Here is a 27,734-nt window from a genome sequence, read left to right as displayed (position 1 = left end):
CAAAAGTCAGGACGGGAGAAGCCTTCAGGACCCTTCCCATCTAACTTCGCTGCCTCTCTCACTCACTTTGCTTCTTCCACCATCTCGCCTCTCTATAGACCTCAATATGCAGCATAAATTTCACATCTCATTGAGCTGACCATTTGCCTTTTTTAGATAAAGGCTACTTTAAAGACAATTTGGCATATCAAAGTAAGCACAGATGCTTGTAGTGAAATCTGAGATGAGAGCCATAGCATTGGTTTAAAAATCTTTGGGCAAGTTTTGGAGACCACCTTTATTAGGCTCAAATGCCAATGAGGTGCTTAGTGCACACTTTTTGTGAGTATCTGCCACAGCAGACTTCCCAGCTCAAATTTACAATGTGAAAATACTGGAAGGATAAAATCTGTAATGAAAGAATTGACATGCTGCAGATTCCAAAATCCCCACTGCAGGTCAACTAAGTGCCGAAAAGGTAAGCAAAGTAATGTAATGACACCGCAGGAAACCCTCTCCTATGTCAGCGCTAACTGAATGAGCCAGGATCTGGGACAGCTGCTGATGGCTGGGCACTTGGCACCTTAGATAACGCAACTGTGAAAAAGTTGTAGAACTTGGGATTTGAAGCATATTTCGGTACGTTAACATCAGGAACCACAAATCCGGTCTACCTAGCTTGTGCAAGAGTGAAACTGATCATTGTCATTAATGGCTGACATAAATGTCTTAAAATTGTGTGACCGGCAAAAGATGAAACTCCTTGCCCAAGGATAAAGAAAAATGTATACATATGTATATGGAAAAAAATAATACAGCGTAGCTGTCCTAGCTTTCAGGGCAATTCATTATAATCATTTATACATCTCACACATGAAACATCTCAAGGGCATCTTATCACAAGTGCTTAAAAATGCAAGCTGCACATATAATAAAAAGAGCTGAGCAAAGGATCTAGCACTTCAAGTAGTTAATAAAAGGATAGTATTACAATCCAATCTGTATTGATCTCAAGATCAGACTTCTCATTACCAGAAGACTTGAACACCCCATTGTATATGCACAAGGCAAGATTCAAAGAGTGCAGATAGTTTCACCTTAGCATATTCTTGAAGATGGTGCCATAAATGCGATGGAAATGCAATAACAATGAAGCCTCTGTTAACCACCAGGACTGGCATAGGACAATGCAGAATATATTCCAATAGGTTCGGCAGACAGATGAATACAAAAGGTGAAGTCATTCCAACTTGAGAAAAACATCTAGAGAAAATGGCTTCTGTAAGATTGGTCAGTTGAGAGTAACCCCTTCAGTACCAGAGTGATAACCATCATTGGCAGGTTCTTAATTCTATAGTTTCATTGTCCTGTTCAAGCTACAACAGAGTGATGTCATTTGTGTGATGCTGTAAGAAGTAGGAGGAATCCACCATCCAGGACGCCAAAGCAGTGAAATCAGATCGGCTGACTCCAGAACCAGGAGGGACTTTCTTGTTACCTCCCCTTGCACATGTTTGAGGAACGGTCAGTAGATTCATAAGTCATGGAATATTATACAGGCAGTCTCATTTTATTCGCACTCAAACCTTGCGGACTGTCCTGCAATGGTTCTGCCAAGTTGTGCTCCATTCCCCAATTACTGCTGTCCCATCTAGAAGAGCCCACTGGGGAAAACACAATGGAGAAATCTCTTCTACAATTATATTTCAAAGTGCCACATTGCAAACGTCGCTCTGCTGGTGGCAACCTCTTTAAACTAAACTTTCACTAGAGGAAGGTTCAATGCTAATGCGCATTGTGTCTTTTGTGGATAGTGGAGCTCTGACTAACGTGAGGGTTCTGCTCCCGGGGAATCCAAGTCTTATGGTCGGTACTTCCTGCTACAAGAACTGTGGTGTAGACTGAAATATTCATGCTGTCAAAATATCAAAGCTTGGTGGACATCACAAAGGAAGCATGTAGCACAAGTCTGAACATAGGCTACAACATGATGAATATTCACATTTCCAGATCACCTTATTGACAGACACAAATATCATTGGAAGAACTGGTAATCCAGCACAAGCCCTAATCGCTGTAATAGTAGGGATCCGTTGTGCTGGCTTGTGCACCAGTAATGAGCCTGCGGTATGGCCCTCGCTCAGCTCCACCATGTCCTTTGATGAGCTAATATTCTTTACATGGTGAGATAGATTCCTTTGAAGGTTTACAATTAGGGCTAAGCCCACAAAGACTGTTTTACATTGCTTGACACATAATAAATAATCTGTTAATGTTGGTATCGTTTAATGCAGGGTTCCCCAACTCCAGTCCTCAAGGCCCACCAACAGGTCATGTTTTCAGGATTTCCTTAGTATTACACAGGTTATAATTCCATCACCTGCACAGGCAATAATTCCATCACCTGTGCAATACTAAGGAAATCCTGAAAACATGACCTGTTGGTGGGCCTTGAGGACTGGAGTTGGGGAACCCTGGTTTAATGGGTCTCCTAAGTTTGTGGTTAAGGACATAACTTTGGAAAAATCACTAAATTCATGTTTTATTGTACATAAAATGTGCGATTTACGAGTCCTGCAGCTTGGCCAGACATAATCTGGGCGGAATTATTTACTGAACTCTTGGATCAATCCTGAACCTCCTTCAATATTAAAAAGGCAGCATTTACAGTGGTCGACCACGCAGGTAAACGACTGCCAATCAGCTGCATCTAAGCCGATCTGTGGTAGTATAATAGCCTGTTTACGGCAGGCTGATCTCAGTCCAAGCGCATAGGAAGATTGCTCTGTGTACATAGAATATCACCGTTATCAGCAGCACAACGTGCTGCCGAGACCACTGTTTACTGCAGTAGGTATCATTGCAGGGAAGCCGCACATTTCACTCTCTGAATTGCAAAGGGTGAAACTCGCACCTACACCCGCAGCATAAAGTGACCTGAATATCTAAACCCGCACCTCCTGCCCTCGATCTCTGTGGATATACTTCACAGCATGTGCAGGACATTTATAAAAATCTGATGCACCTTGCTGGCACAGTAAAATGCATAAAGTGTTAAGCATGCGAATATGCAGCTGAAAATCTGCGGTGTTTTTACACCATGGGGACTTAGCCTAAGGCTTGTTTTACATGAGCATATTGGTAGACGTCTGTAATATGGATCCGCAATATGGAAGCATTACAGATGAAATTGTATAAGCATGTACTCAGTATAGCACATCAGTACTATTGGTCATCTAGGCAGGAAATGGAAGGACAAGCAGCCACTTTGAAATACAAATGAATGACACACTGATGCAGTTCAGATCAAATGCACATTATATAAGGACTCATGCAGATCTGCTCCCGTGCTGTAATGTCTGTATACTCTTTTCCTTCCTCCCCTGCTCAGGAGATGTGGTATGATCAGACCATGTCCCTGTATGATCAGACACAGCCATTACACAGTACACAGCAGGGGCACATTTATAAGATTATCTCAGCACAGGAACATTTTTTAAAACACATCCAAATGTGGAAGTTAATATTATTCCAAGATGTATTGATAAAAATGTACTTTGTTCGTAAGTCCATGAACTTTAAAAGCTAAGCTTTCAACTGTACCTCTACCTGGATGCAGCAGAAAAATTAAGCTATCACCAGCTGCCAACAGATTCCTGAGGAGGAAGGTGGTCAAAAACCTTTAAATGACAGCAAAACACTACAGCAATATTTGATGGTAACTGGCACTGAGGATTCAGTTTGCACAGTAAGGCACATACTAATTTTAGGCAGCACGGTGGCTCAGTGGTTTACATTATTGCTTTGCAGCTCTGGGGTCTTGCTTCTAATGTCCTTAAGTACACCATCTGCAAGGAGTTTGTATGTTCTCCCCGTGTTTGTGTGGGTTTCTCTGGGTTCTCCGGTTTCCTCCCACACTCCAAAGACATACTACCGAGAATTTAGATTGAGAGCCCCAATGGGGCCAGTAATGAGGATTCCTGTGGGCTTAATGGTACTAAATAAGAGAGTAAAACAAAATAAATGAAAATAAATCTTGATCTTAAGATCGCTGGAACAAAACTGGAACTTTTTGGGCTTATAGATCAACAGTATATCTGGAGGAGGAAGTGTGGAGTGAGCGAAGTGATGGCCATGGCTCAAGGATGCTCTGGGACGGCTTTTCTTCCTCTATCACTGGAAATGTGCACCCTGTTAATGGCAAGATAGGATTTCCTGATACTTCATTGAAACTAGGAGAAAATGTCATGTATCCTGTGAGGAACCTGAAGCTTGGGCATCAACAGCTTTCTGATTTCTGCAGGACAATGATACTAAGCATACCCAAGCCCACCTGTTTCAGAAGTCTTCAAAGATCATGAAGTCACCTGTTTTGTGTGAATATTGCTATACAGGTTCTCAATTTAACTTTTATTTAACCCTCAACTGGTGAGGTGGGGTTTTTGTCACACAACTGGTGATGTGGGGTTTCCTATACCCCAGTGTTTAGAAATCTCGTATTTTTACAGAAAATGCAAAGATCACATTTGTTTTAATTGTTTTCTTATTGGCGATTGATTACACATGAGTATAACAAATTTTTGACACCCACAAATGGATGGAAGCTAGTGAGACACGTATCCTCATACCAGCATTTTTCAAAGAATGGCAGCCGAACAAAAATTCCCTGGGGTGTGGCAAACCCCACCTCACCAGTGTGTTAAAGGTGCTATGATGTATAAGGTACATATACATATGTGGAGAGTGAACTAAAGCAATCTACAAGCCGCATTATGTGATGTCTCTTAAGCTAATGAGCATTTTACAGACCATCTTCTCAAAGTGAGTTTTTTTTAGCTTTCAGAGTTTTTACACCTAATAAACATTGCATCTCGCATACCCTTCCAGCCGGACATCCGGTAAAGATCTGTTGAGTGCAATCATCTCACTAGCCATTAAATTGAACTGATTAATTTTAAACATTTCCTTCATCTTCTCTTGATCTTCTTTAGGAAGGACAACAGGTTTTCCCATTTCTCCAGGCCCCTCATGTAGCTTCTGAATAACACCAGGACCTAACATAAAAAAGGAAATTGGATTAAGTACAACACACCAAAATTGCACAGTTCCTAATTAGTTCTATGTAAATCATGGCAAAGCTCCAGCTAGAAGGGATGTAGGACTTTTACGACATTGAAGTTACATGATCAAAGTCCTGTACCTGTTACTACAGAGGAGGAAAAACGTGGGCTTCAGGTCTGAAATATCTGAAGTCTGAATTTATTGCTGGGGGTCTAAATCCATCTGAATTTTGGGGTCTGATCTGGGGAGGTTGAACTTTTTAAGGGAGGTGTTGGGGTTTGCATTAGGACTGGTCCTAAATTTGAGGTTTTACTTTGAGCATTAATTTATATACAGATTATGCATCAATGTTCGCGTGTGGTATCCTAATTTGCTTGAATAAATGTAGGGGTCAATTATTTTAGACACGGGATTGGTTTAGTTTTATTGTGGGATCTACTTTGGATCTGATGTTTTAAAGCCTGAATTAATCTGAGGGTTGGAATTCTTTTTTGGGCCTTGTCAATTCTACACAGAATTGATTTTATGCTATAGTGTGGAATTTGAATTCATTTTGGGATGGTGTATAAATGTATAACGCGGTTTTGGTTTGATACCCCCACGCCCCAATCGTGCATTATCTGCTTATAGCATCGGATTTGTTTTTGTCACAGTGATTCCGGGAGTTTTGCAGCATTAGTAAATGGGGCCATGTTGGCGGTTGCATTCACTGCAATATAGCAACAAGGCATTGCGATCGTTGGCCAAAGTTGCTGTGTAACGCCGGCCTTATCATAGCGGTCAGCATTTGTTGTGTGCGCGCTCTTAGGAAAATGCCAAGGTGTGCAGATGAAGTGAGGAGCCGGAGATATCTGCTGGGCAATCTGATCAGAGAAGACTTCTGACTGTAAATTTTTTTCAGTCACTGAGTCTGATCAATACTGAATTAACTGGTAAAGTAATATTTAGCAAAGAACTCCTCCCAGCATGCCCTAAAAGAGACTTGGCAGTAGGATCAACCCACCTAAGCAGTCTACATGGGCATGTAGGTCATAGGAAGCCGAATAAAATGATACCTTCATATTTGCAATCCTATGTTTTGTTCCAGAGAAATCCAAGTTTTTCTGATATGTAAATGAGTTGTTAAGATCTATGGGCCGAACACTGATCTGCATGAGATTCTGTAGCCAGAGATTATTATAAATGAATGGGGGAGTAACCAGTGTGAGACATGTATATCAGGAGAACAGTCTGTCAGTCATTACAAGTCTCCCCAAATAAGCTCCTTGGACATTAATCATCTCATTGATAGTATATGCTGAGGTGTGTAAGTGGACGCATGTCTGTGCAGGACACTCAAGCGCGATGAAGAAAAAACACATGTTTTAATATTGTTTTTTCCATTTTCAATATTGGCATATCATTAACATGCTTTATCGATCCTGTGATTGCTATAATTACACGATTTTTCCTTCTTGGTGCTGAAATTTCAATGTTGAGTGTATTTATTGTGCTAAATTCTGGCACCAAATTTCTTGTTGTGGTGTGTGTTTTGAAATTCAGATTTGCTTTAGCTAATTTTTCCCAAACACAGGATCATCCCTACCAGAAATGCATCTGTTTCTTGGCCATTCAGACAATGGCTTCCTTTTGCATATAATTATCTTATTTACATTTTCCCTGAATAAGAACCAGCAACCAATTTCAGTAGTTACATAGAAATCTTTTTTTTTTTTTTTTTAAAAACAAAACAAAAAAAAAAAAATCATCTTTTCTTTCCGTGAAGGAAAATATATAATTGCATGCAAAGTGTAGCTGAGGACACAAAACAACACAGGATTAGGTTTCAATAGACAGTCCTGTACCACAAAGCATAGCTCAATAATACAAGCAAATAGAAGATGTGTTTTATACATGTAATTGGAGATGAATGGATCAATCTGAGGAGGAGCCAGTTCGAGCCCAATTTCCAAACATTTGCAGTTCCATGTGAATTCAAACACTAAAATTCAATGTAGTTCACAATTGCCTGCCACCATTTCCCACACGGTCTCTGTACTCTTATTCCATTAGTAATTAACATTGCTCTGTGTTACTCCATTAGGCTGGGGCTACATTCAAGTCTATGGTAAGTGTGTTGCGTGCGACTTGCGACCAGCAATCCAACACATTTGCAAACCTATCCAAGTCTGTCGCAGGTCGCTAAACAAATTCTGGCATTTCCATTTTTTGTTTCAAAAGGCATTTACTATGCAGGTTACATAGTTTCATATTTTGATAGGACTTTCATGAATGCAACGATACAAGATTTGTTGTTGTTTTAATGTATTTTTAGCTGTGGAAAAAAAGAATGGGTGATTTATACATTTTTTCTTTTTCTTTTCTTCTTTTATTTATGCACCGCAAGGGACTCGAACCTGCGACCATTTCATCGCTTGTGCTATATATTGCAAAAGTTTAGTAGATAGTAAAATGTATGGTCTCCTAAGTAGCAGAGACTTTGATTTAGTTTCAATGAAAAGTAAAAAATGGTGGCAATGGGAACTTTGGGCAGGCTCATAGCTGCCATGGTAGCCCACCAGAGCATCAGTGCACGCCAAAGCCATTTAAATGCTGCCGTCAGATTGACTACAGAATTTAAATGGTTAAACAGCAGCAATTGGAGCTAGCTCTGGTCACTGCTATTAGAGGCCAATACCGACTGTAGAACACAGTTGGCACCTGCCAGGTTCAGCTCCAGAGCCTGAGCAATACACACTGCACAGTACCTGTGACAAGCATACACATCACAGGTTGTAGGGGTGTAATAAAATGTTTTAAAAATTATTCTTGGCTAATGTTTTTACTTTTTAGGTTTACTCAGGTTTTTTTTTGTTTAGTTATGTTTTTTGGTAAAGATAACAGTACCATACTTCTTATGATTTATCTTTTTTTTTCTACCAAAAATGTCCTGATATATAATTAGGTATATTTAAAGAACAGTATATTTTGCTTGTGAAAAAAGCATAATGCTGTAGCAAAAGTAGTAAAAACCAGAGTTAATGCCTTTAATTGAAAGCAAGGACAACTTACACCATTAAATTGAGACGAAAGTCTATACAGTATTTCTCATCTTCCTTGAGGTTCTATTAGATTCAGATCTGTTAAACATTCCTTATATCAGATTACTCGATTGCTCATGTCACCTGCACCTCAGAAACCATCTCTAGAATCTGACCTTTCACGCTACAAAAACACTGGTTGCTTAGATTCATTTTTGACGGGACTACTGCAACTCTCTACTAATCGTTCTCCCTTTTACGAAACCCTCACCTCTTCAATCTATCCTGAATGCAGCAGGCAGGATTATATTTCTGCCCAACCTCTACACCGATACCGCCACTCTGTGCCAGTCTTTGCACTGGTTGCCCATTACCATACAGTCTAATATAAATGTTTAACTCTTACCCACCCACAAAGCTCTCCACAGGTTTTCACCACCCGCATCTATACCACCATATCCGTCCTCTCCGTTCCGCTAACAACCCAAGACTAACATCCTCTATAATCCAAGCCTCAAACTCCAGTCTCCGGGAGTTCTCTCATACTGCACCAGTACTCTGGAATGCATTACTCCAGACAATCCGGTTAATTCCCAGTATCCGCAGTTTCAAGAGTGCCCTAAAAACCACAATTCTTTAGAATTCACTAATCTAACTATTCCCTGCTCTCCCTTCCATCCATTCCATAGCAGTTTGTGCCTGTACATATACTCGGTGGTAACTGGTTCATGGAGTGTTCTGTGAATACCCTATTATAATGATGGCTGGACCATACATTCCTTTTCACCTTTTGTGTCCCCTCTATTTCCTCATAGATTGTAAGCTTGTGCGCAGGCCCCTCACTCCTCTTGGTATGTGTCGGACTGTGTTACTCTGTAATGTCTTGTATTGTTTTTACATGTTCCTTATGAATTGTGAAGTGCTGCAGAATATGTTGGCGAAATAGAAGGAGAAAAAAAACTAAAACAAAAAATGGTACATTCTGAGCAATCTGAATTTCTATATACAGCTATATCCCAAAAGTATGACACTACCAAAGCCTTTTTTCCCAGAAAACTCCTCTCATAGACAACAGTGCAGCCTATGGCTCGTTGGCCTTTTATACAAATCGTGAAATAGCTGAAAGTTAGAGGGGGAATTGATCAGCAGAAAGTATTGAGACCCCCTCTATCAGTGGCGTGTCATTTATCTATGAATAGAATGTAGCTTTGTAGAAAAAACAGTTGTAGTCTGCGGCAGCCCTGGGTTAGGGGTCCGGCGTCTTCCTTTACAGGTAAAATGACACCACTGAGATCAGAGTGACGGTCACTACTTCATACGGCAGCGGACAGGGCAGGATGAACGTGAGGGTTCTCCATGAAATAAATGCTCAGAATTCTCCTGAATAGCAGCCCAGAATCCATTCCAACACGAGATCAATGTGTGGAACAAGATGTTCTACCAAAAATGTACAGATACACATCTGCAAGTAATATGTAAGAGACGTAAGGAAAATACATGCCCAAAAACAACCCCCTGTTCCGGGGCATTGCAAGCCTATCCCTAAACTCTGGCTATCAATCCGCTTTTATACGGTGACCCCATATTCCTCAGCATTTCTAGAACACCCAGGATACTTTCCAACTGACACGGACATATATATGTCTCCTTTTGGCATAATCTCCGCTCTCCAACCATTAGCCAAGCACTGTGAATAGAATTCATTGGAGGAAATCTCTGATCACGGCACATCTGTTATGGGTTGTGGGGATATCAGGTACAGGCGGATGAGAAAATGAGATGAGTTACAAGACCAAAAGTAGGACGATGAAATAATCGCCTTTTGTTCCATAGAGATGTCAGCTAGGAAATAAGAAAACCTATACTTTATTTTGTCACATTATGTAAAATGCAGCTAAGTATCTATCATGCACCTTGACATATAATTTTCAGAAATGGAAAATCACATCCAAGGCCGCTCTCAAAAAGTAATAATGTTATGTTAATGGACTAAGCACTAAAAAAAACCCCCAAAAAACCACACACAGTTCTTCATACTACGTTCGCTCAGAATCAGTTTTCATGACCTTTATTGCCTCTTATGAAGGTTATTATGCCAACATGACGGACTAATGGCGATTACCATGTAAAATAATAGATATTCAGTAGCACTGGTATACTTTCATGACGGCGGCAAATCAGATCAGTCTGCAAGTCTTCTCACCAGGACTTAAGAGTATCGCAGGATAGAGTTACTCATTTGGGGGTCACAACTCTTGGTCGGCAGGGACTGGAGCTGGTAATACAGGCTCAAACATCTGCCCATAGTACACATGTTGTAACACAATACAGCCTAAACTGTGACCTATATGCTATACATGCCTTCATCCAGGACCAGTGAAAGTCCTGGAGAAATGATTCCAAAGGATACCAATGTATCTGCCTTACTGCAGCTGGTTGTAGGTCATCTGGAAAATTGTTGGTAACCAACTGTATATTATTAGGCTGCGTGCCCACGATGCGTTTTTCATGCGTTTCCACTGCGGAATTTCCGCATCAAAAACGCTTGGTAATCCGCACCCCATGGTCCCCAATGGCATTCCGCAATGTCAATGCACATGCTGCGGATTATTCCGCAGCGTTTCTGCAGCGCTCAAAAATCCGCAGCATGTTGATTAATTTTGCAGAAACGCAGCGGAATGTCCGCCATTGACTTGCATTGGGACGCTTCAAATCCGCAAATATGTCAAAATACTTGCGGAATTGAAGCATTTGATGCAGTCTTGTACCACAAAACCGCAGCAAATAGGAAGTGACCTCACAATTGGGCGTTCCAGCCATCCCATAATCTAGGAAGAAAAGAATCCCATAGTATTCCCGTCTGTCAGGATCATGGCTGCTCATCTGGGATGGTACAAGCGCATGAATCTCAACGTGGGATTCATGATTAGTGTGGTAAGTGTCTGTATGTGGTCTGTGTGAGGTCTGTGTGGGGTCTGTGTGCGCGGGTGTCAGCAGGAAGACATAGGCCGATGTGAGACTACTACTCCCATCGGCATATGTCTGTCCCCCGTCCACTAGTGCCAGCAGAAGCAGCTCGATGGGAGCAGTAGTTCCCATCAGCCTGCTCCTGCTGTAAAATGTGCCCCAAAATGAAATTGAAGCCCCCATATATTATTGTCCCTATTCCTAATTATTTTTTTATTTTGTAGGGTGCCATCATATTCCCTTTAGATCTCTCTCTATCTATACATATATATATATATATATATATATATATATATATATATATATATATATATATATATATATATATATATATATATATATGTATATATATATATATATATACATATATACACACACACACACACACATACATATATATACATATATATATACACACACACACATACTTTTTTTTTATATTTTTTAATTATGTTTTTTGTCCCCAATATTATTTACTGTCCCTTTTTTTTTCATTGGTGGCCAGTGGTTACCTATGAAAATTAAATCATTATTAAGTCACGACCTAGGAACATATACCGTATTACAACACCCATTATTATTCTAGAAATGTTTGTATAAGAGCTCTATTAGGATTTTGAGCAAAAAAGGCCAAGATTTGGATCATATACATCAGTAGAGTACGGCCATTTGTTTTATGCCTGAGGCACACAGAAATGACATTTTTGTGCACTAGTATGGGGTCCATACACAAACCTATCTGTAGAAACACAAAAGAAAGCATGGGATCAATTCTGGTAATGGTCTTCTCCCTCTGAGGTATCTGTACTAGTCAGTGGGTGAAGAAAACAATTAATGTACAGTACAGACCAAAAGTTTGGACACACCTCATTTAAAGATTTTTCTGTATTTTCATGACTAACACATGTGGAATTATATACTTAACAAAAAAAGTGTGAAACAACTGAAAATATGTCTTATATTCTAGGTTCTTCAAAGTAGCCACCTTTTGCTTTGATGACTGCTTTGCACACTCTTGGCATTCTCTTGATGAGCTTCAAGAGGTAGTCACCGGAAATGGTCTTCCAACAATCTTGAAGGAGTTCCCAGAGATGCTTAGCACTTGTTGGCCCTTTTGCCTTCACTCTGCGGTCCAGCTCACCCCAAACCATCTCGATTGGGTTCAGGTCTGGTGACTCTGGAGGCCAGGTCATCTGGCGTAGCACCCCATCACTCTCCTTCTTGGTCAAATAGCCCTTACACAGCCTGGAGGTGTGTTTGGGGTCATTGTCCTGTTGAAAAATAAATGATGGTCCAACTAAATGCAAACCGGATGGAATAGCATGCGGCTGCAAGATGCTGTGGTAGCCATGCTGGTTCAGTATGCCTTCAATTTTGAATAAATTCCCAACAGTGTCACAAGCAAAGCACCCCCACACAATCACACCTCCTCCTCCATGCTTCACGGTGGGAAGCAGGCATGTAGAGTCCATCCTTTCACCTTTTCTGCGTCGCACAAAGACACGGTGGTTGGAACCAAAGATTTCAAATTTGGACTCATCAGACCAAAGCACAGATTTTCAGTGGTCTAATGTCCATTCCTTGTGTTCTTTACCCCAAACAAGTCTCTTCTGCTTGTTGCCTGTCCTTAGCAGTGGTTTGCTAGCAGCTATTTTACCATGAAGGCCTGCTGCACAAAGTCTTCTCTTAACAGTTGTTGAAAAGATGTGTCTGCTGCTAGAACTCTGTGTGGCATTGACCTGGTCTCTAATCTGAGCTACTGTTAACCTGCGATTTCTGAGGCTGGTGACTCGGATAAACTTATCCTCAGAAGCAGAGGTGACTCTTGGTCTTCCTTTCCTGGGGCGGTCCTCATGTGAGCCTGTTTCTTTGTAGCGCTTGATGGTTTTTGCAACTGCACTTGGGGACACTTTCAAAGTTTGCCCAATTTTTCGCACTGACTGACCTTCATTTCTTAAAAGTAATGATGGCCACTCGTTTTTCTTTACTTAGCTGCTTTTTTCTTGCCATAATACAAATTCTAACAGTCTATTCAGTAGGACTATCAGCTGAGTATCCACCAGACTTCTGCACAACACAACTGATGGTCCCAACCCCATTTATAAGGCAAGAAATCCCACTTATTAAACCTGACAGGGCACACCTGTGAAGTGAAAACCATTTCCGGTGACTACCTCTTGAAGCTCATCAAGAGAATGCCAAGAGTGTGCAAAGCAGTCATCAAAGCAAAAGGTGGCTACTTTGAAGAACCTAGAATATAAGACATATTTTCAGTTGTTTCACACTTTTTTGTTAAGTATATAATTCCACATGTGTTAATTCATAGTTTTGATGCCTTCAGCGTAAATGTACAATTTTCAAAGCCATGAAAATACAGAAAAATCTTTAAATGAGAAGGTGTGTCCAAACTTTTGGTCTGTACTGTATATAAGTGAACAAGGCCTAAAAGTATATCACTATAAGACAACTCATCTGAAGTTATCCAGCTTGGCTGGCATAATATCTGCACACACATTATACACTACACCCTACTAAATTTAAGAAGCTAGCCAATATTTCTGCACAGCTTTAAAGAAGCACTCCCATCAAAGTTTTTATCCTCTTAATATAGATCATCATATTATATAGCAATGTGTACTTCGAATTGCTCATTTTGCCCTTCTATCCAGTTAATGATCACTTTTCCATTAAGTCTGTGACATCACATTATTAAAAACCGAATCTTTTTAAGATCTATGTAAAAATCTATTTTTCCTTGCAAGAATCATCATTAGAACAGGGTATACTATGCCTGATGAAGAGACCTGCGTAGTCTCGAAAGCTTGCAATTTGTTACCATCTTTTCAGTTAGCCATTAAAAGGTATCAACCACTGAGGACTCTCAAATCTAAATATTTTTCTATCTACTGGCTAACACGGTACAAGAATATATATTTTCCCTATATCATTAGAACAACAATTCTATACCACTGTAAAGTCCTTAGCCGGTGGAGTTGCGGAGCAGTTGGGTCCAGAGTTGAAGAGCGAGATGACTCATTCAGGGAAAAAGACACTGCTTCTACGTTGAGCAGAAAAAAGAAGAAGTAGCTAGGTAGAAAGGCTAAATGATCAATTCTGCTGCAGAAAAGCTTAAAAAATGCTTGCTAGAAGGTCTGCCATGTTCCCCAATGATAATCCGCATGTGCTGTGCACATGCTGCGGAAATTTCCACTGCGGATCATCATTGAGGAAAAATCCGCAGCACTAACAATTATTTTGCGTAAACGCGGTGTTTTCGTCGCCATTGACTTGCATTGGAATGCATGGATTAGGCATCACTGCATCTGTATATGCGGATTCCATGGGTTTCAGTGTGCGGATGGTACCCGGGTCTGGAGAAGAGGAGACTCTCCTCTGGACCCGGGTACCATAGAACCTATAAAAAAAAAGAACAAAATAAAAAATAAATATTATATTTACCTTCTGATGGCCCCCGGAGTCCTCGTCTCGGCTTGCCAGCAGCTTACGGTAGACTAAAGGACCTGCGATGATGTCATTTAATCATGTGACTGGTCACGCGACAGCTGACATCGGCAGGTCCTTAAAAATCTACCGCGAGCTGCCGGCAAGCAAAGACAAGGACACCAGGGGCCATCAGAAGGTAAGTATAATATTTATTTTTTACCATTCTTTAAGGTCACACTATATAAATCCATGCAGTTGCATGGATTTATATAGTGTGACCAAGTTGTCAAGCACTTTCCAAGTGATGCTAAAATCGCTTGTCAACCCGCATGTGGAAATGCATGTGAAGAACGCTTCACTTCCGCTTGTCCCTGGTATGAAAACACATGTACAATCCGCATGTGTTTTTTCTGCCAGGGAGATGCAGAAACGCTCAGGAAAAATCTGGAGCAATTCTGCGTCGTCGGCACATAGCCTTAGCATCACTTGGAAAAGTGACCGGCATGGATTTATATAGTGTGACCAAGTAATAGTTAAAAAAAAAAGAAAGAATAAGAATGGTAAAAAATAAAGATTATACTTGCCTTCCGATGTCCCCCGGTACTTTCTCTGCTGCGTCCGGTCTGTTGTATGGGTCGCGGTCGTGTGAAGGACCTGCCATGACGTCATTGACTCGCGACAGGTCACCTGACTAAATGACGTAATGGCAGGTCCTCACACCACCGCGACCCATACAAGAGACCGGACGCATCGCTGAGGATACCGGGGGCCATCGGAAGGTAAATATAATCTTTATTTTTCATTTTAAATTTTATTTTTAACAGGTTCTATGGTACCCGGGTCAGGATGAGAGTCTCCTCTTCTCCAGACCTGGGTATCATCCGCACATAGAATCGCTTAATATCCGTGTGTGCAAATGTGCTGACACGGATATTATGCGTTTCAATGCAAGTGAATGGTGGCAATTACGCTGAGTGTCCGCAAAATTAATGGACATGCTGCGGATTTTTCCGCAATGATAATCCACAGAAGAACTTTCCGCAGCATGTGCACAGCACATGCGGATTATCATTGGGGACCATGGGGCACGTATTACCAAGCGTTTTTTAAGAGTTTTCGCTGCGGAAATTCCGCAGCAAAAACGCTTAAAAAACGCATAGTGGGCACGCAGCCTTACTGCTGGAATGGAAGGAAGATTCTTTTCTTACTGCTGAGAAGAAAGTATTACTTTTTAGGAACAAGTAACAGGCGAAGAAAGACACCCTGATTGGGCAGAATTAAATTTAATTTCCTCCTATTTATAATCCAATAGGGCACAGACCCCCGTAATGGAAAGACCACTTCACACACCATTTGCAGCTTGCCGCTAATGAAGCTGGCAACAGCTGATCGTTGGCAATTCTGGATGTCGGAACCCCACAGATTGATATTGATGACCTACCAATATAATACAGTAGAAGTGGAAACCCTCTAGTCACCAGGTCATACTTGTATTCTATTCCTGCTGCTCCCCTAAGCATCTCTGAGTCCATGTCCCCATAGGTCAGGGCTCATTCTGCTGATGGGTATAATGGTGCTATAAGGAGAATCGATGGGTTAATTGTCTTCTTATGACTATAGCCCTAGCCTGTGTGTGCATTGGAAAGAAGCATACTAAAGAGTGAACCATGCGTCAGGGACTGATGTAAGAACCATCTGTATACAGTGGGATGGAAAATGTTCATATCCAATAGGAAATTATAGAGGTCGTCTCATCACAGTTCTCAACTCTGACAATTGCTCCTCCTCATGTCCCTGACTGGTGGGCAGACCTTAATCTATGATTGCCACATGGGTCAGCTCAGTGCCATCTCCTAGATGCCATAACCAGACTGCTGCCAAGCACTATGTTTCATCTCTCAGTGCTTTCTACTGTACAATGGTATCCGCCAACACCTGCAGCAAGCACATGCATGGTCGTGTAGATGGGGACTATGAGATAAAGGCACCATAGATGGCGGGAGAGCACTTCTCTAATAGATAAGATCAGACAGAAGACATATTCCGCTTCTTCTGGTCAGTAAATCTGAGGAACACCATGTTGCTTCTTCTTGGCCTGCCTATAGTGATCTTTTGAACCGCGTACGTCATCAGCTAAGGTATTTATTGGTTTGTGACATTTCTAATGGGTTCTCAGATAAGAGCGTATATAATGTATTTTTCAGCACGAGCAGTCACAACACAATCCTTATGTACGTATTGGGAATTAGACGCTTTCATTTGTACCATCTTCCACAGCAGCAAGAATTCCCCAGAACAGATGTACAGGAGTCCTGTAAAGGCCAACATGAAGTATGGCATGACCGAACATATCGAAGGGTGAACTAGAAGCAATAGCAGGCTTGTGTACTGTTTAAAGGGGCTTTAATGAGGTGTAAAGCTCTGGATGTACATCCTAAGCGTGTTCGTAGGGTTTCATTTACCCTAGAGGACCCTTCTCAATTTAGCCTGGCCTGTTTGTGTTAATAACAAATAAGGTATGGAATCCTGTATTATACTGTGCTATTAAAAAAATGGCAACACAGCCGTGAAAAGAAAAGGGTTTTTTTGGCATGAGAAAACCAATGATGGTAAAATCTGACACACTGACCAAACCCCGAAGAACAACTGATCCAGGACACTGATGAATAATGTTCAATTTTTTTCATGTCCAAAAAAACCCCTTGACATCTGAATGAGGCCTGAAGGACTGATCAGCGTCATTCAGTGCAGAAAGCACCCAGCTGGGAGGAGTGCCCACAAACACAGTGAAGGGCGTTTATGGAGATCCTTCAGCCACAAGTTAAAAAGCAGCAAGTTTTGGGAAAAAAAGAAGTGATGTGCAAGTCTCGTTTTTGCATTAACCCACTAGCCTAATCTTATTTTGTATCAATGAACTCAATTCTTTTACACTACAACATTCCAGTTCTTTCACTAAAAGGTATTGTTCGGAGGTCGATTTCTTCTGTATCTAGCAAGCCCATGTTAAATTGCCAGTCCTGTATTCAGGCTGGGAAACAAAGCAAATGATGGGATTTGTGCAAGCATTTATCTGTTCTTACGTGCTGTGGGCTTTGGAATTATACAGGATAAATTATTAAGACCTTTTCATTGCCTGGGGGAAGGAAAGGATTTATTCTGCAGTCATCGCTCTTTCTAAGGTGAACATATATAAAGAAGAGTTTTGAATAAAAATAAGGTTGTATAGGTTATTGGCTTAACTGGTACGCACTTGCATCAATAGATTCTGTCACTCAGGTCTGCGCTGTACAGCTGCCCCTGTTACCAAGAAGGAGTGCGGCTGCACGGTAATTACTGTGGGCGCAAGGGCGCTCCCCAAGTGGCGCGCGCAAGGGCGCTCCCCAAGTGGCGCGCGCAAGGGCGCTCCCCAAGTGGCGCGCGCAAGGGCGCTCCCCAAGTGGCGCGCGCAAGGGCGCTCCCCAAGTGGCGCGCGCAAGGGCGCTCCCCAAGTGGCGCGTGCAAGGGCACAGAACTGAAACCCCCCATGATCTGCTTTGCCTTGTCTGGTACAGCAATCATATAAAAAAAATCCCATGTTGCACTTCGGAGTCAGACTGGGGGTTCCTTGGGCCCCCCACAAAAAACTGTATTTCCATAGATGCACACAACAAAAATATACAAGAACATTTTCCAAAAAAACTTCTTGAACTTTGGAAACTTCCAACATTCTAGTCATTCAGCTGTAAAACACAAGCCTGTCAGTTTGTCAGCTTGGCACTGGGGGAAATCAGCACAATGAGAGCAATCTTCCATATCTTCTGACACACCATAATAAAACCATCTAGGTCATAAATAAGTAAAGAGAACAAAAAGCCTTGCAGCAACAATCTCACGACAGCCGAATGTGAGGCCTAGTCTAAGTCTCTTATAACGGTCATCTCGTCAGACAACAACGTTAAAGAATAAACTATAAAGAGGATCTGTCAAGAGAAATCACAATATACAGTAAACTGCATACATTAGCATATAGATTTCTGGGACCTGATGAGACTGGTGTACTTGTTCTGAAACTCCATGTAAGAATGGCTATATGTAATACAGCTGTAGCCCGCACTGAATAATGTGCAATTTCAGATCACAAAAGGGAAAAAGTTCCAGGCCAAACAAGAATCCTCATAAGGCCGCAACAGGATCATTACCAGGTGCATTCAATACATACCAAAGTACAAAGAGCGAAAATTTCGGCTGCAGCAAGGAAGGAGGCTGCAGATTTTGGCTCTTGTTTTGTTGGCTTTTTGGGAGGAGAGCGGGGGTCCTGAAGCGTTTTTGTTAAAGGGGTTATATATAATGTAAAACTCGGCACACAAGGTAAATTTTTAAAATTTTAATAAGCCAGTGAATCAAGAGTGTTTGAACAGCAACGTTTCGCTCATATAGACCTTCATCAGTACACTCTGTATGGCTGTGTAATAAGAGGAAAATGTGTGGGACTCAGTGCCTCACATACATAAAGTTATTCAGAAGGTTCAAGTTGAGATGCCTATTTGATGTCCGGCGTCACATGCTAACAAGTGGTGGATACCGCGTTATGACGGCTTACTGGCTTCACGGATTCACTGGCTTATTAAAATTTTGAAAATTTACCTTGAGTGCCGAGTTTTACATTATATACCTACTGGCGTTGGACCCTGCTCAAGCACCACGTATAGGAAGTGCAGTGATTTATTACTTTATCTTTGCTAAAGGGGTTGTCTGGTCTTAGGGTACAAATCGGCAGTATGATCTGCATACATGCAGTCACTTGACGACTAGACGTGCGTGGCCTCGCTCAAAGCAAGTCCATTGAGTGCAGCTGGACACGTCTAGTCAGAATGTGTCTGGAAATATGCAAATCGTATACATACTTGTGACCACATGGACCATTCAATTTCTACTGGAGAATCCTCACTGCACGCAGTACATATGCTTTGAGGTTTCACAAGTCTGCAGTACCATACAGTTAGGTCCATATATATTTGGACAGAGACAACATTTTTTCTAATTTTGGTTCTAGACATTACCACAATGAATTTTAAACAAAACAATTCAGATGCAGTTGAAGTTCAGACTTTCAGCTTTCATTTGAGGGTATCCACATTAAAATTGCATGAAGGGTTTAGGAGTTTCAGCTCCTTAACATGCGCCACCCTGTTTTTAAAGGGATCAAAAGTAATTGGACAGATTAAATAATTGTAAATAAAATGTTCATTTCTAGTACTTGGTTGAAAACCCTTTGTTGGCAATGACTGCCTGAAGTCTTGAACTCATGGACATCACCAGACGCTGTGTTTCCTCCTTTTTGATGGTCCGCCAGGCCTTCACTGAGGTGGTTTTCAGTTCCTGTTTGTTTGTGGGCCTTTCTGTCTGAAGTTTAGTCTTTAACAAGTGAAATGCATGCTCAGTTGGGTTGAGATCAGGTGACTGACTTGGCCATTCAAGAATATTCCACTTCTTTGCTTTAATAAACTCCTGGGTTGCTTTGGCTTTATGTTTTGGGTCATTGTCCATCTGTAGTATGAGACGACGACCAATCAGTTTGGCTGCATTTGGCTGGATCTGAGCACACAGTATGGCTCTGAATACATCAGAATTCATTCGGCTGCTTCTGTCCTGTGTCACATCATCAATAAACACTAGTGACCCAGTGCCACTGGCAGCCATGCATGCCCACGCCACCACACTGCCTCTGCCGTGTTTTACAGATGATGTGGTATGCTTTGGATCATGAGCTGTGCCACGCCTTCGGCATACTTTTCTCTTTCCATCATTCTGGTAGAGGTTGATCTTGGTTTCATCTGTCCAAAGAATGTTCTTCCAGAACTGTGCGGGCTTTTTTAGATGTTTTTTAGAAAAGTCCAGTCTAGCCTTTTTATTCTTGATGCTTATGAGTGGCTTGTACCATGCAGTGAACCCTCTGTATTTACTTTCATGCAGTCTTCTCTTCATGGTATATTTGGATATTGATACGCCTACCTCCTGGAGAGTGTTGTTCACTTGGTTGGCTGTTGTGAAGGGGTTTCTCTTCACCATGGAGATTATTCTGCGATCATCCACCACTGTTGTCTTCCGTGGGTGCCCAGGTCTTTTTGCATTGATGAGTTCACCAGTGCTTTCTTTCTTTCTCAGGATGTACCAAACTGTATGTAACGGGTCTGGGAGGCGGAACCTCTGAGCTACTATACAAGGGGGCGGTCCTTGTAAGGGAGCGGGTGGCGACCAGGCAGGCAGTCACAGCAGGTGACCGGGACAGTCTCTAGAAGAACGGGCAGGAGGTCACGGCAAGTGACCGGGGCAGTCTCTGGATGAACGGGCAGATGGTCACGGCAAGTGACCGGGGCAGTCTCTGGATGAACGGGCAGATGGTCACGGCAAGTGACCGGGGCAGTCTCTGGGTGAACGGGCAGATGGTCACGGCAAGTGACCGGGGCAGTCTCTGGGTGAACGGGCAGATGGTCACGGCAAGTGACCGGGGCAGTCTCTGGGTAAAGGGTTGGTACGACCTGTGGCGGCTGATGGTAGACGTGAGCTCCCAGGTGAGCAGGCGAGAGTCTCTGGATAAACGGGTGGTCACAGCATGTGACGGCGGAGCCTCCAGGAAGACCAACAGACAGGCGGCAGATGAGCGCTCCCAGGTGAGCGGGCAGAAGTCTCTGGACAGGCGGGTGGTCACAGCACGTGACGGCAGAGCCTCCAGGTAGGCTAGCAGACAGGCAGCAGATGAGCGCTCCCAGGTGAGCGGGCAGGAGTCACTGGATAGGCAGGTGGTCACAGCACGTGACGGCAGAGCCTCCAGGTAGGCTAGCAAGCAGGTAGCAGATGTGCGCTCCCAGGTGAGCGGGCAAGCTGGTCCATAGACAGACTGACAAGAGTTGGAAGGCAGACCGTCGGACCTCAGGCAAGCAGGCAGGTAGTTGATGTGCGCTCCCAGGTGAGCGGGCAAGCTGGTCCTTAGACAGACTGACAGGAGTAGTAAGGCAGACCGTCGGACCTCAGGCTAGCAGGCAGGTAGCAGAATATCAGGCAGGAATAAGACAGCAAGCTGGCAGGTATCTGGCAGGTATCTGGCAGGTATCTGGCAGGTATCTGGCAGGTAACTGGCAGGTAACTGGCAGGTAACTGGCAACGGGACCTGAGGGCTGAAGCAGAGTAGTGAACAGTGCAACAACATTGCTCGGGCACCTCCATTTTGGAGCAGGTGCCTTATATATGGTGAAGTCCTCCGGCCATTGGCCGGGGACTCCTTAGGACGGCGCGCGCGGCCCCTTTAAGAGGGAGGGAGAGCGCGCGCGCCCTAAGCACAGTGGCCGGGAAGGAGCGAGCGCTGCCAGCAGAGCGGGAGGAGGACGCCGGGCACGGAGCAGAGAGGTGAGGGGAACAGCGTCCCTGCCTAGCAGAGGGCAGGGACGCCGGCGCTACAGTACCCCCCCCCTTTAGGCCCCCCCTTTAGGCCCCCCCTTTTTTAGGCCAGACAGAAATTTAGCAAGGATGAGAGGGGCATGGATGTTCTCCCGGGGCTCCCACGTTCTCTCCTCAGGACCAAACCCCTTCCAATCTACTAGAAAAAAGGTCTTTCCTCTTACCCTTTTTGTGGCAAGAATGTTCTCTACCTCAAACTCGTCCTCAGCAGAAACCGGAGCAGGAGGCGTACCTGTAGACTTGGAAAAAGAGTTAAGTACCACAGGTGTGAGGAGAGATACATGGAAGGAGTTAGGGATCCGTAAGTTGGCCGGGAGTTTCAATTTATAGGCCACCGGGTTGATCTGACTGATGACCTCCAGAGGACCGATGAACCGAGGCCCTAACTTGTAAGAAGGTATCTTGAGTCGGACATATTTAGATGAGAGCCAGACTTTATCTCCAGGACGAAATTGTGGAGGATCCAGGCGTTTTTTGTCAGCGTGTCTTTTCATCCGTTCAGACAACTGAAGGAGTGCGGATCGGGTACTCTCCCAAATGGAGGAAAATTTGCTAACGAGAGATTCCGCAGCCGGGTTGTCCACAGAGGTGGAGACAGGAAAAGGAATCCGAGGATGCTGACCGAAGACTACAAAAAACGGGGATTTGGAGGAGGATTCGCTCTCGTGATTGTTATAAGAGAACTCGGCCCATGGTAGGAGATCCACCCAGTCTGAATGATGGGCATTAACGAAGTGCCGGAGGTAACTGGTCAGGTTCTGATTGATCCGCTCCACTTGACCATTGGACTGTGGGTGGTAAGCGGAAGAGAAGTCCAGGGTGACGTCTAGCAGTTTACAAGTGGCTCTCCAGAAGCGTGAGGTGAACTGTACCCCACGATCCGACACGATGTGGAGGGGCAGGCCATGAAGACGAAAGATGTGACGAATAAAGTCTTTAGCTAGCTCGGGTGCAGACGGGAGGCCTGGCAGGGGAACGAAATGAGCCATCTTGGAGAAGCGGTCAGCGACCACCCAAATGACCGTACAACCGGCAGAGACTGGGAGGTCAGTTATAAAGTCCATTGCTATATGCTGCCAGGGGGCAGCAGGTACAGAAAGCGGAAGGAGGCGACCGGCTGGCAGATGTCTCGGAACCTTGTTGCGGGCGCAGGACACACAGGCAGAAACAAAGTCTATTACGTCCTTGTGCAGGGTAGGCCACCAGTAGTGCCGGGTAATAAGCTGGAGGGTCTTTTTCTGACCGGCATGGCCAGCCAGTTTAGACGAGTGACCCCAGTGAAGGATCTTCTCCCGATCAGGTACTGATACGAACGTCTTTCCGGGAGGGAGACGATTTAGACTCACGGGAGCCACCTGCATTACTCTGGCGGGATCGATGATGTGTTTCGGATCTTCCTCGAGATCAGACACCAGAAAGGATCGAGACAAGGCGTCCGCCTTGACGTTTTTGTCAGCCGGGCGAAAATGAAGAACAAAATCAAAGCGAGCAAAAAACAAGGACCACCGGGCTTGGCGCGGGTTAAGTCTCTGGGCATGCTGGAGGTAAGCCAAGTTCTTGTGGTCAGTGTAAATTATTACCGGGTGAAGAGCCCCCTCGAGCAGGTAACGCCACTCCTCCAATGCCAGTTTGATGGCCAATAACTCTCGATCTCCTATGGAATAATTGCGCTCTGAGGAGGAGAAGAGTTTAGAGAAGAAGCCGCAAGTTACCATCCTCCCGGAAGATGATTTTTGAGTAAGTACCGCTCCGGCTCCAGGGGAGGAGGCGTCAACTTCCAGGAAGAACTGCTTGTTGCCGTCCGGGCGATGCAGCACCGGGGCGGAAGAGAAGGCCTGTTTTAAGGAAAGAAAGGCCTCCTCTGCTTCGGGCGGCCACTCTTTGGGATTAGTACCCTTACGGGTGAGCGCGGAAATTGGGGCAGTCCGGGAAGAGAAGTGTGGTATGAAGAGGCGGTAGTAGTTGGCGAAGCCCAGGAACCGCTGACTGGCCTTCAACCCCTCCGGTCGAGGCCATTTCTCGATGGCAGACAGTTTCTCTGGATCCATTCGTAGGCCGGTCTGAGAAATAATGTCGCCCAAAAACGGAAGCGAGGTCTGCTCAAAGAGGCACTTCTCGTATTTAGCGAAGAGGTGATTCTGCCTGAGCAGGACCTGACGAACGTCCCTCCGGTGAGTCTGGAGATCCGGAGAGAAGACCAAGATGTCGTCCAGGTACACCACTACGCAGGAGTAGAGAAGGTCATGGAAGATGTCATTGACCAACTCTTGAAAGACGGCAGGAGCGTTACAGAGACCAAAGGGCATTACCAGATATTCATAGTGGCCGTCCCGGGTGTTGAATGCCGTCTTCCATTTATCCCCCTGACGGATACGAACCAGGTTGTACGCCCCACGGAGGTCCAGTTTGGTGAAGATTCTAGCCCCCCTCAGACGATCAAATAACTCCGGAATGAGCGGAAGGGGGTACTTATTCTTCACCGTGATCTGGTTAAGGCCTCTATAGTCTATACAGGGACGGAGAGAGCCGTCCTTCTTTTTGACGAAAAAGAAGCCTGCTCCCGCCGGGGAGGTAGATTTTCGGATGAATCCCCTGGCCAGATTCTCCTCAATATATTCGGACATCGACCGGGTCTCAGCAGCGGATAATGGATAAATACGCCCACGGGGAGGAGTAGTACCGGGTAACAGGTCGATAGGGCAGTCGTATGGTCTATGAGGGGGTAGGGTCTCTGCCTCCTTTTTATTAAAGACATCAGCATAAGACCAATAAGGAATCGGAAGTCCAGGTAGATTAGCTGGGGTAGGAGAAGGACGGACGGGATGGACGGGAACCAGACAGGTCTTATGGCAGTCCTGTCCCCAGCGAAGGACCTCTCCGGTCTGCCAGTCAAGCACGGGTGCATGTCTCTGGAGCCAAGGTAGACCTAGCAAGAGGGCGTGAGAGAGTCCAGGCAGAACATGAAAGGAGATACTCTCAGAATGCAGCATTCCCACCTGCAGAGTAATGGATTCGGTGATGAGTTGGATGGGGCGTGGTAAGAGACCCCCATCCACGGCAGCAACAGACAAGGGTACAGCCAGAGGTTTGGTGGGGATGCGGTATTTCTCTACCAGGGACTGTGAAATAAGATTCCCGGCTGCTCCAGAGTCAAGTTGGGCTAGTTCGAAATAACGGTTCTCCCCGCAGACAATTGAGACTGACAGCAGCAGAGATGGAGAGGATTTATTCTGGTCTAGGTCGACCTCTCTGAGCGAACCTAGACACAGGCGTTTCCCGACCTCTCCGGGCAGGCACGGATCCGGTGCTCCTTACTGCCACAGTAGAAGCAGCTCCCCTCGGCACGGCGTAAGTCCTGACGGGTTTTGACCATCTTGGTCTGGTCGACCTGCATAGGTACAGGAGAGTGTACCTGGGGAGAGACGGAGGGAGTGACGGGTTTCTGAAAAGTAGGAGCTAGACGTGGAAACCTCCTCTCACGGGTGACCTCTTTGGCACGCTCCTGGAACCGTAGGTCAATCCGGGTGGCAAGAGTTATTAGGTCATCGAGAGTGGTAGGAATGTCCCGACCGGCAAGTTCATCTTTAATACGGCCGGACAGACCCTCCCAGAAGACGGATACCAGAGCGTCGTTATCCCAGGCCAGCTCCGAGGCAAGGGTACGGAACCGTATGGCATATTGGCCCACGGTGAGACTTCCCTGACGGAGGCGTAGCAGAGATGATGCGGATGAGGTCTTCCGTCCGGGTTCGTCGAAGACTTTCCGGAAAGCCGTGAGAAAGGCAGGCAAGTCGGACACCAGGGGGTCTCCTCTCTCCCATAGAGGATTTAGCCAGGCCAGGGCCTCCCCGGTGAGATGGGACATGATGAAGGCAATTTTGGCCCGGTCGGAGTTAAACTGGTGGGACACTAGTTCAAAGTGCAGGGTGCACTGATTTATGAAGCCCCGAGCCTGGGCGGAGTCGCCTCCGAAGCGAGGAGGTGCAGAAAGCCGGGGTCCGGGGTAGGATACCATGGTATTAGTGGACAGCGGAGCTGCCGGATTGCGAGTCATGGCACTGGCGGAGGTTGCTGGCGGAGCAGTCAGAGTGTCCAGGTGAGAATTGACATTCCGCAGGTGACCCAGGATGGACTCCTGTTGGGACCTCTGACGGGACAGTTCATGACACAGGTCCGAGAGCGAGGGAGCTTGGGTGCGACCGGGTTCCATGGCCCGAGCAAACTGTAACGGGTCTGGGAGGCGGAACCTCTGAGCTACTATACAAGGGGGCGGTCCTTGTAAGGGAGCGGGTGGCGACCAGGCAGGCAGTCACAGCAGGTGACCGGGACAGTCTCTAGAAGAACGGGCAGGAGGTCACGGCAAGTGACCGGGGCAGTCTCTGGATGAACGGGCAGATGGTCACGGCAAGTGACCGGGGCAGTCTCTGGGTGAACGGGCAGATGGTCACGGCAAGTGACCGGGGCAGTCTCTGGGTGAACGGGCAGATGGTCACGGCAAGTGACCGGGGCAGTCTCTGGGTGAACGGGCAGATGGTCACGGCAAGTGACCGGGGCAGTCTCTGGGTGAACGGGCAGATGGTCACGGCAAGTGACCGGGGCAGTCTCTGGGTGAACGGGCAGATGGTCACGGCAAGTGACCGGGGCAGTCTCTGGGTGAACGGGCAGATGGTCACGGCAAGTGACCGGGGCAGTCTCTGGGTGAACGGGCAGATGGTCACGGCAAGTGACCGGGGCAGTCTCTGGGTGAACGGGCAGATGGTCACGGCAAGTGACCGGGGCAGTCTCTGGGTGAACGGGCAGATGGTCACGGCAAGTGACCGGGGCAGTCTCTGGGTGAACGGGCAGATGGTCACGGCAAGTGACCGGGGCAGTCTCTGGGTAAAGGGTTGGTACGACCTGTGGCGGCTGATGGTAGACGTGAGCTCCCAGGTGAGCAGGCGAGAGTCTTTGGATAAACGGGTGGTCACAGCATGTGACGGCGGAGCCTCCAGGAAGACCAACAGACAGGCGGCAGATGAGCGCTCCCAGGTGAGCGGGCAGAAGTCTCTGGACAGGCGGGTGGTCACAGCACGTGACGGCAGAGCCTCCAGGTAGGCTAGCAGACAGGCAGCAGATGAGCGCTCCCAGGTGAGCGGGCAGGAGTCACTGGACAGGCAGGTGGTCACAGCACGTGACGGCAGAGCCTCCAGGTAGGCTAGCAGGCAGGTAGCAGATGTGCGCTCCCAGGTGAGCGGGCAAGCTGGTCCATAGACAGACTGACAAGAGTTGGAAGGCAGACAGTCGGACCTCAGGCAAGCAGGCAGGTAGTTGATGTGCGCTCCCAGGTGAGCGGGCAAGCTGGTCCTTAGACAGACTGACAGGAGTAGTAAGGCAGACCGTCGGACCTCAGGCTAGCAGGCAGGTAGCAGAATATCAGGCAGGAATAAGACAGCAAGCTGGCAGGAATCTGGCAGGTATCTGGCAGGTATCTGGCAGGTATCTGGCAGGTATCTGGCAGGTATCTGGCAGGTATCTGGCAGGTATCTGGCAGGTATCTGGCAGGTATCTGGCAGGTATCTGGCAACGGGACCTGAGGGCTGAAGCAGAGTAGTGAACAGTGCAACAACATTGCTCGGGCACCTCCATTTTGGAGGAGGTGCCTTATATATGGTGAAGTCCTCCGGCCATTGGCCGGGGACTCCTTAGGACGGCGCGCGCGGCCCCTTTAAGAGGGAGGGAGAGCGCGCGCGCCCTAAGCACAGTGGCTGGGAAGGAGCGCGCGCTGCCAGCAGAGCGGGAGGAGGACGCCGGGCACGGAGCAGAGAGGTGAGGGGAACAGCGTCCCTGCCT

At 45.5% G+C, this 27,734-nt stretch overlaps 1 protein-coding gene across 2 annotated transcripts in view; it reads right to left on the bottom strand.

Annotated features, from left to right (window-relative positions):
• Window positions 1-27,734, bottom strand: part of GALNT1 (polypeptide N-acetylgalactosaminyltransferase 1) — a 148,059-nt gene that overhangs the window by 48,382 nt on the left and 71,943 nt on the right. For both annotated transcript variants that reach the window (XM_073678491.1, XM_073678490.1), the window contains exon 3: window positions 4,859-5,033. In XM_073678491.1, the coding sequence (XP_073534592.1) occupies window positions 4,859-5,033 (175 nt within the window). The remainder of the gene's footprint in view (window positions 1-4,858; window positions 5,034-27,734) is intronic.

This window comes from Phyllobates terribilis, unplaced genomic scaffold, assembly GCF_046119375.1.
Source record: "Phyllobates terribilis strain yellow unplaced genomic scaffold, ASM4611937v1 Scaffold_4__5_contigs__length_816908805, whole genome shotgun sequence".
In the NCBI taxonomy this organism is placed as follows: Eukaryota; Metazoa; Chordata; class Amphibia; order Anura; family Dendrobatidae; genus Phyllobates; species Phyllobates terribilis.
The sequence above is the reverse complement of the archived record's forward strand: the minus strand, read 5'-3'. Positions and strand labels throughout refer to the sequence as shown.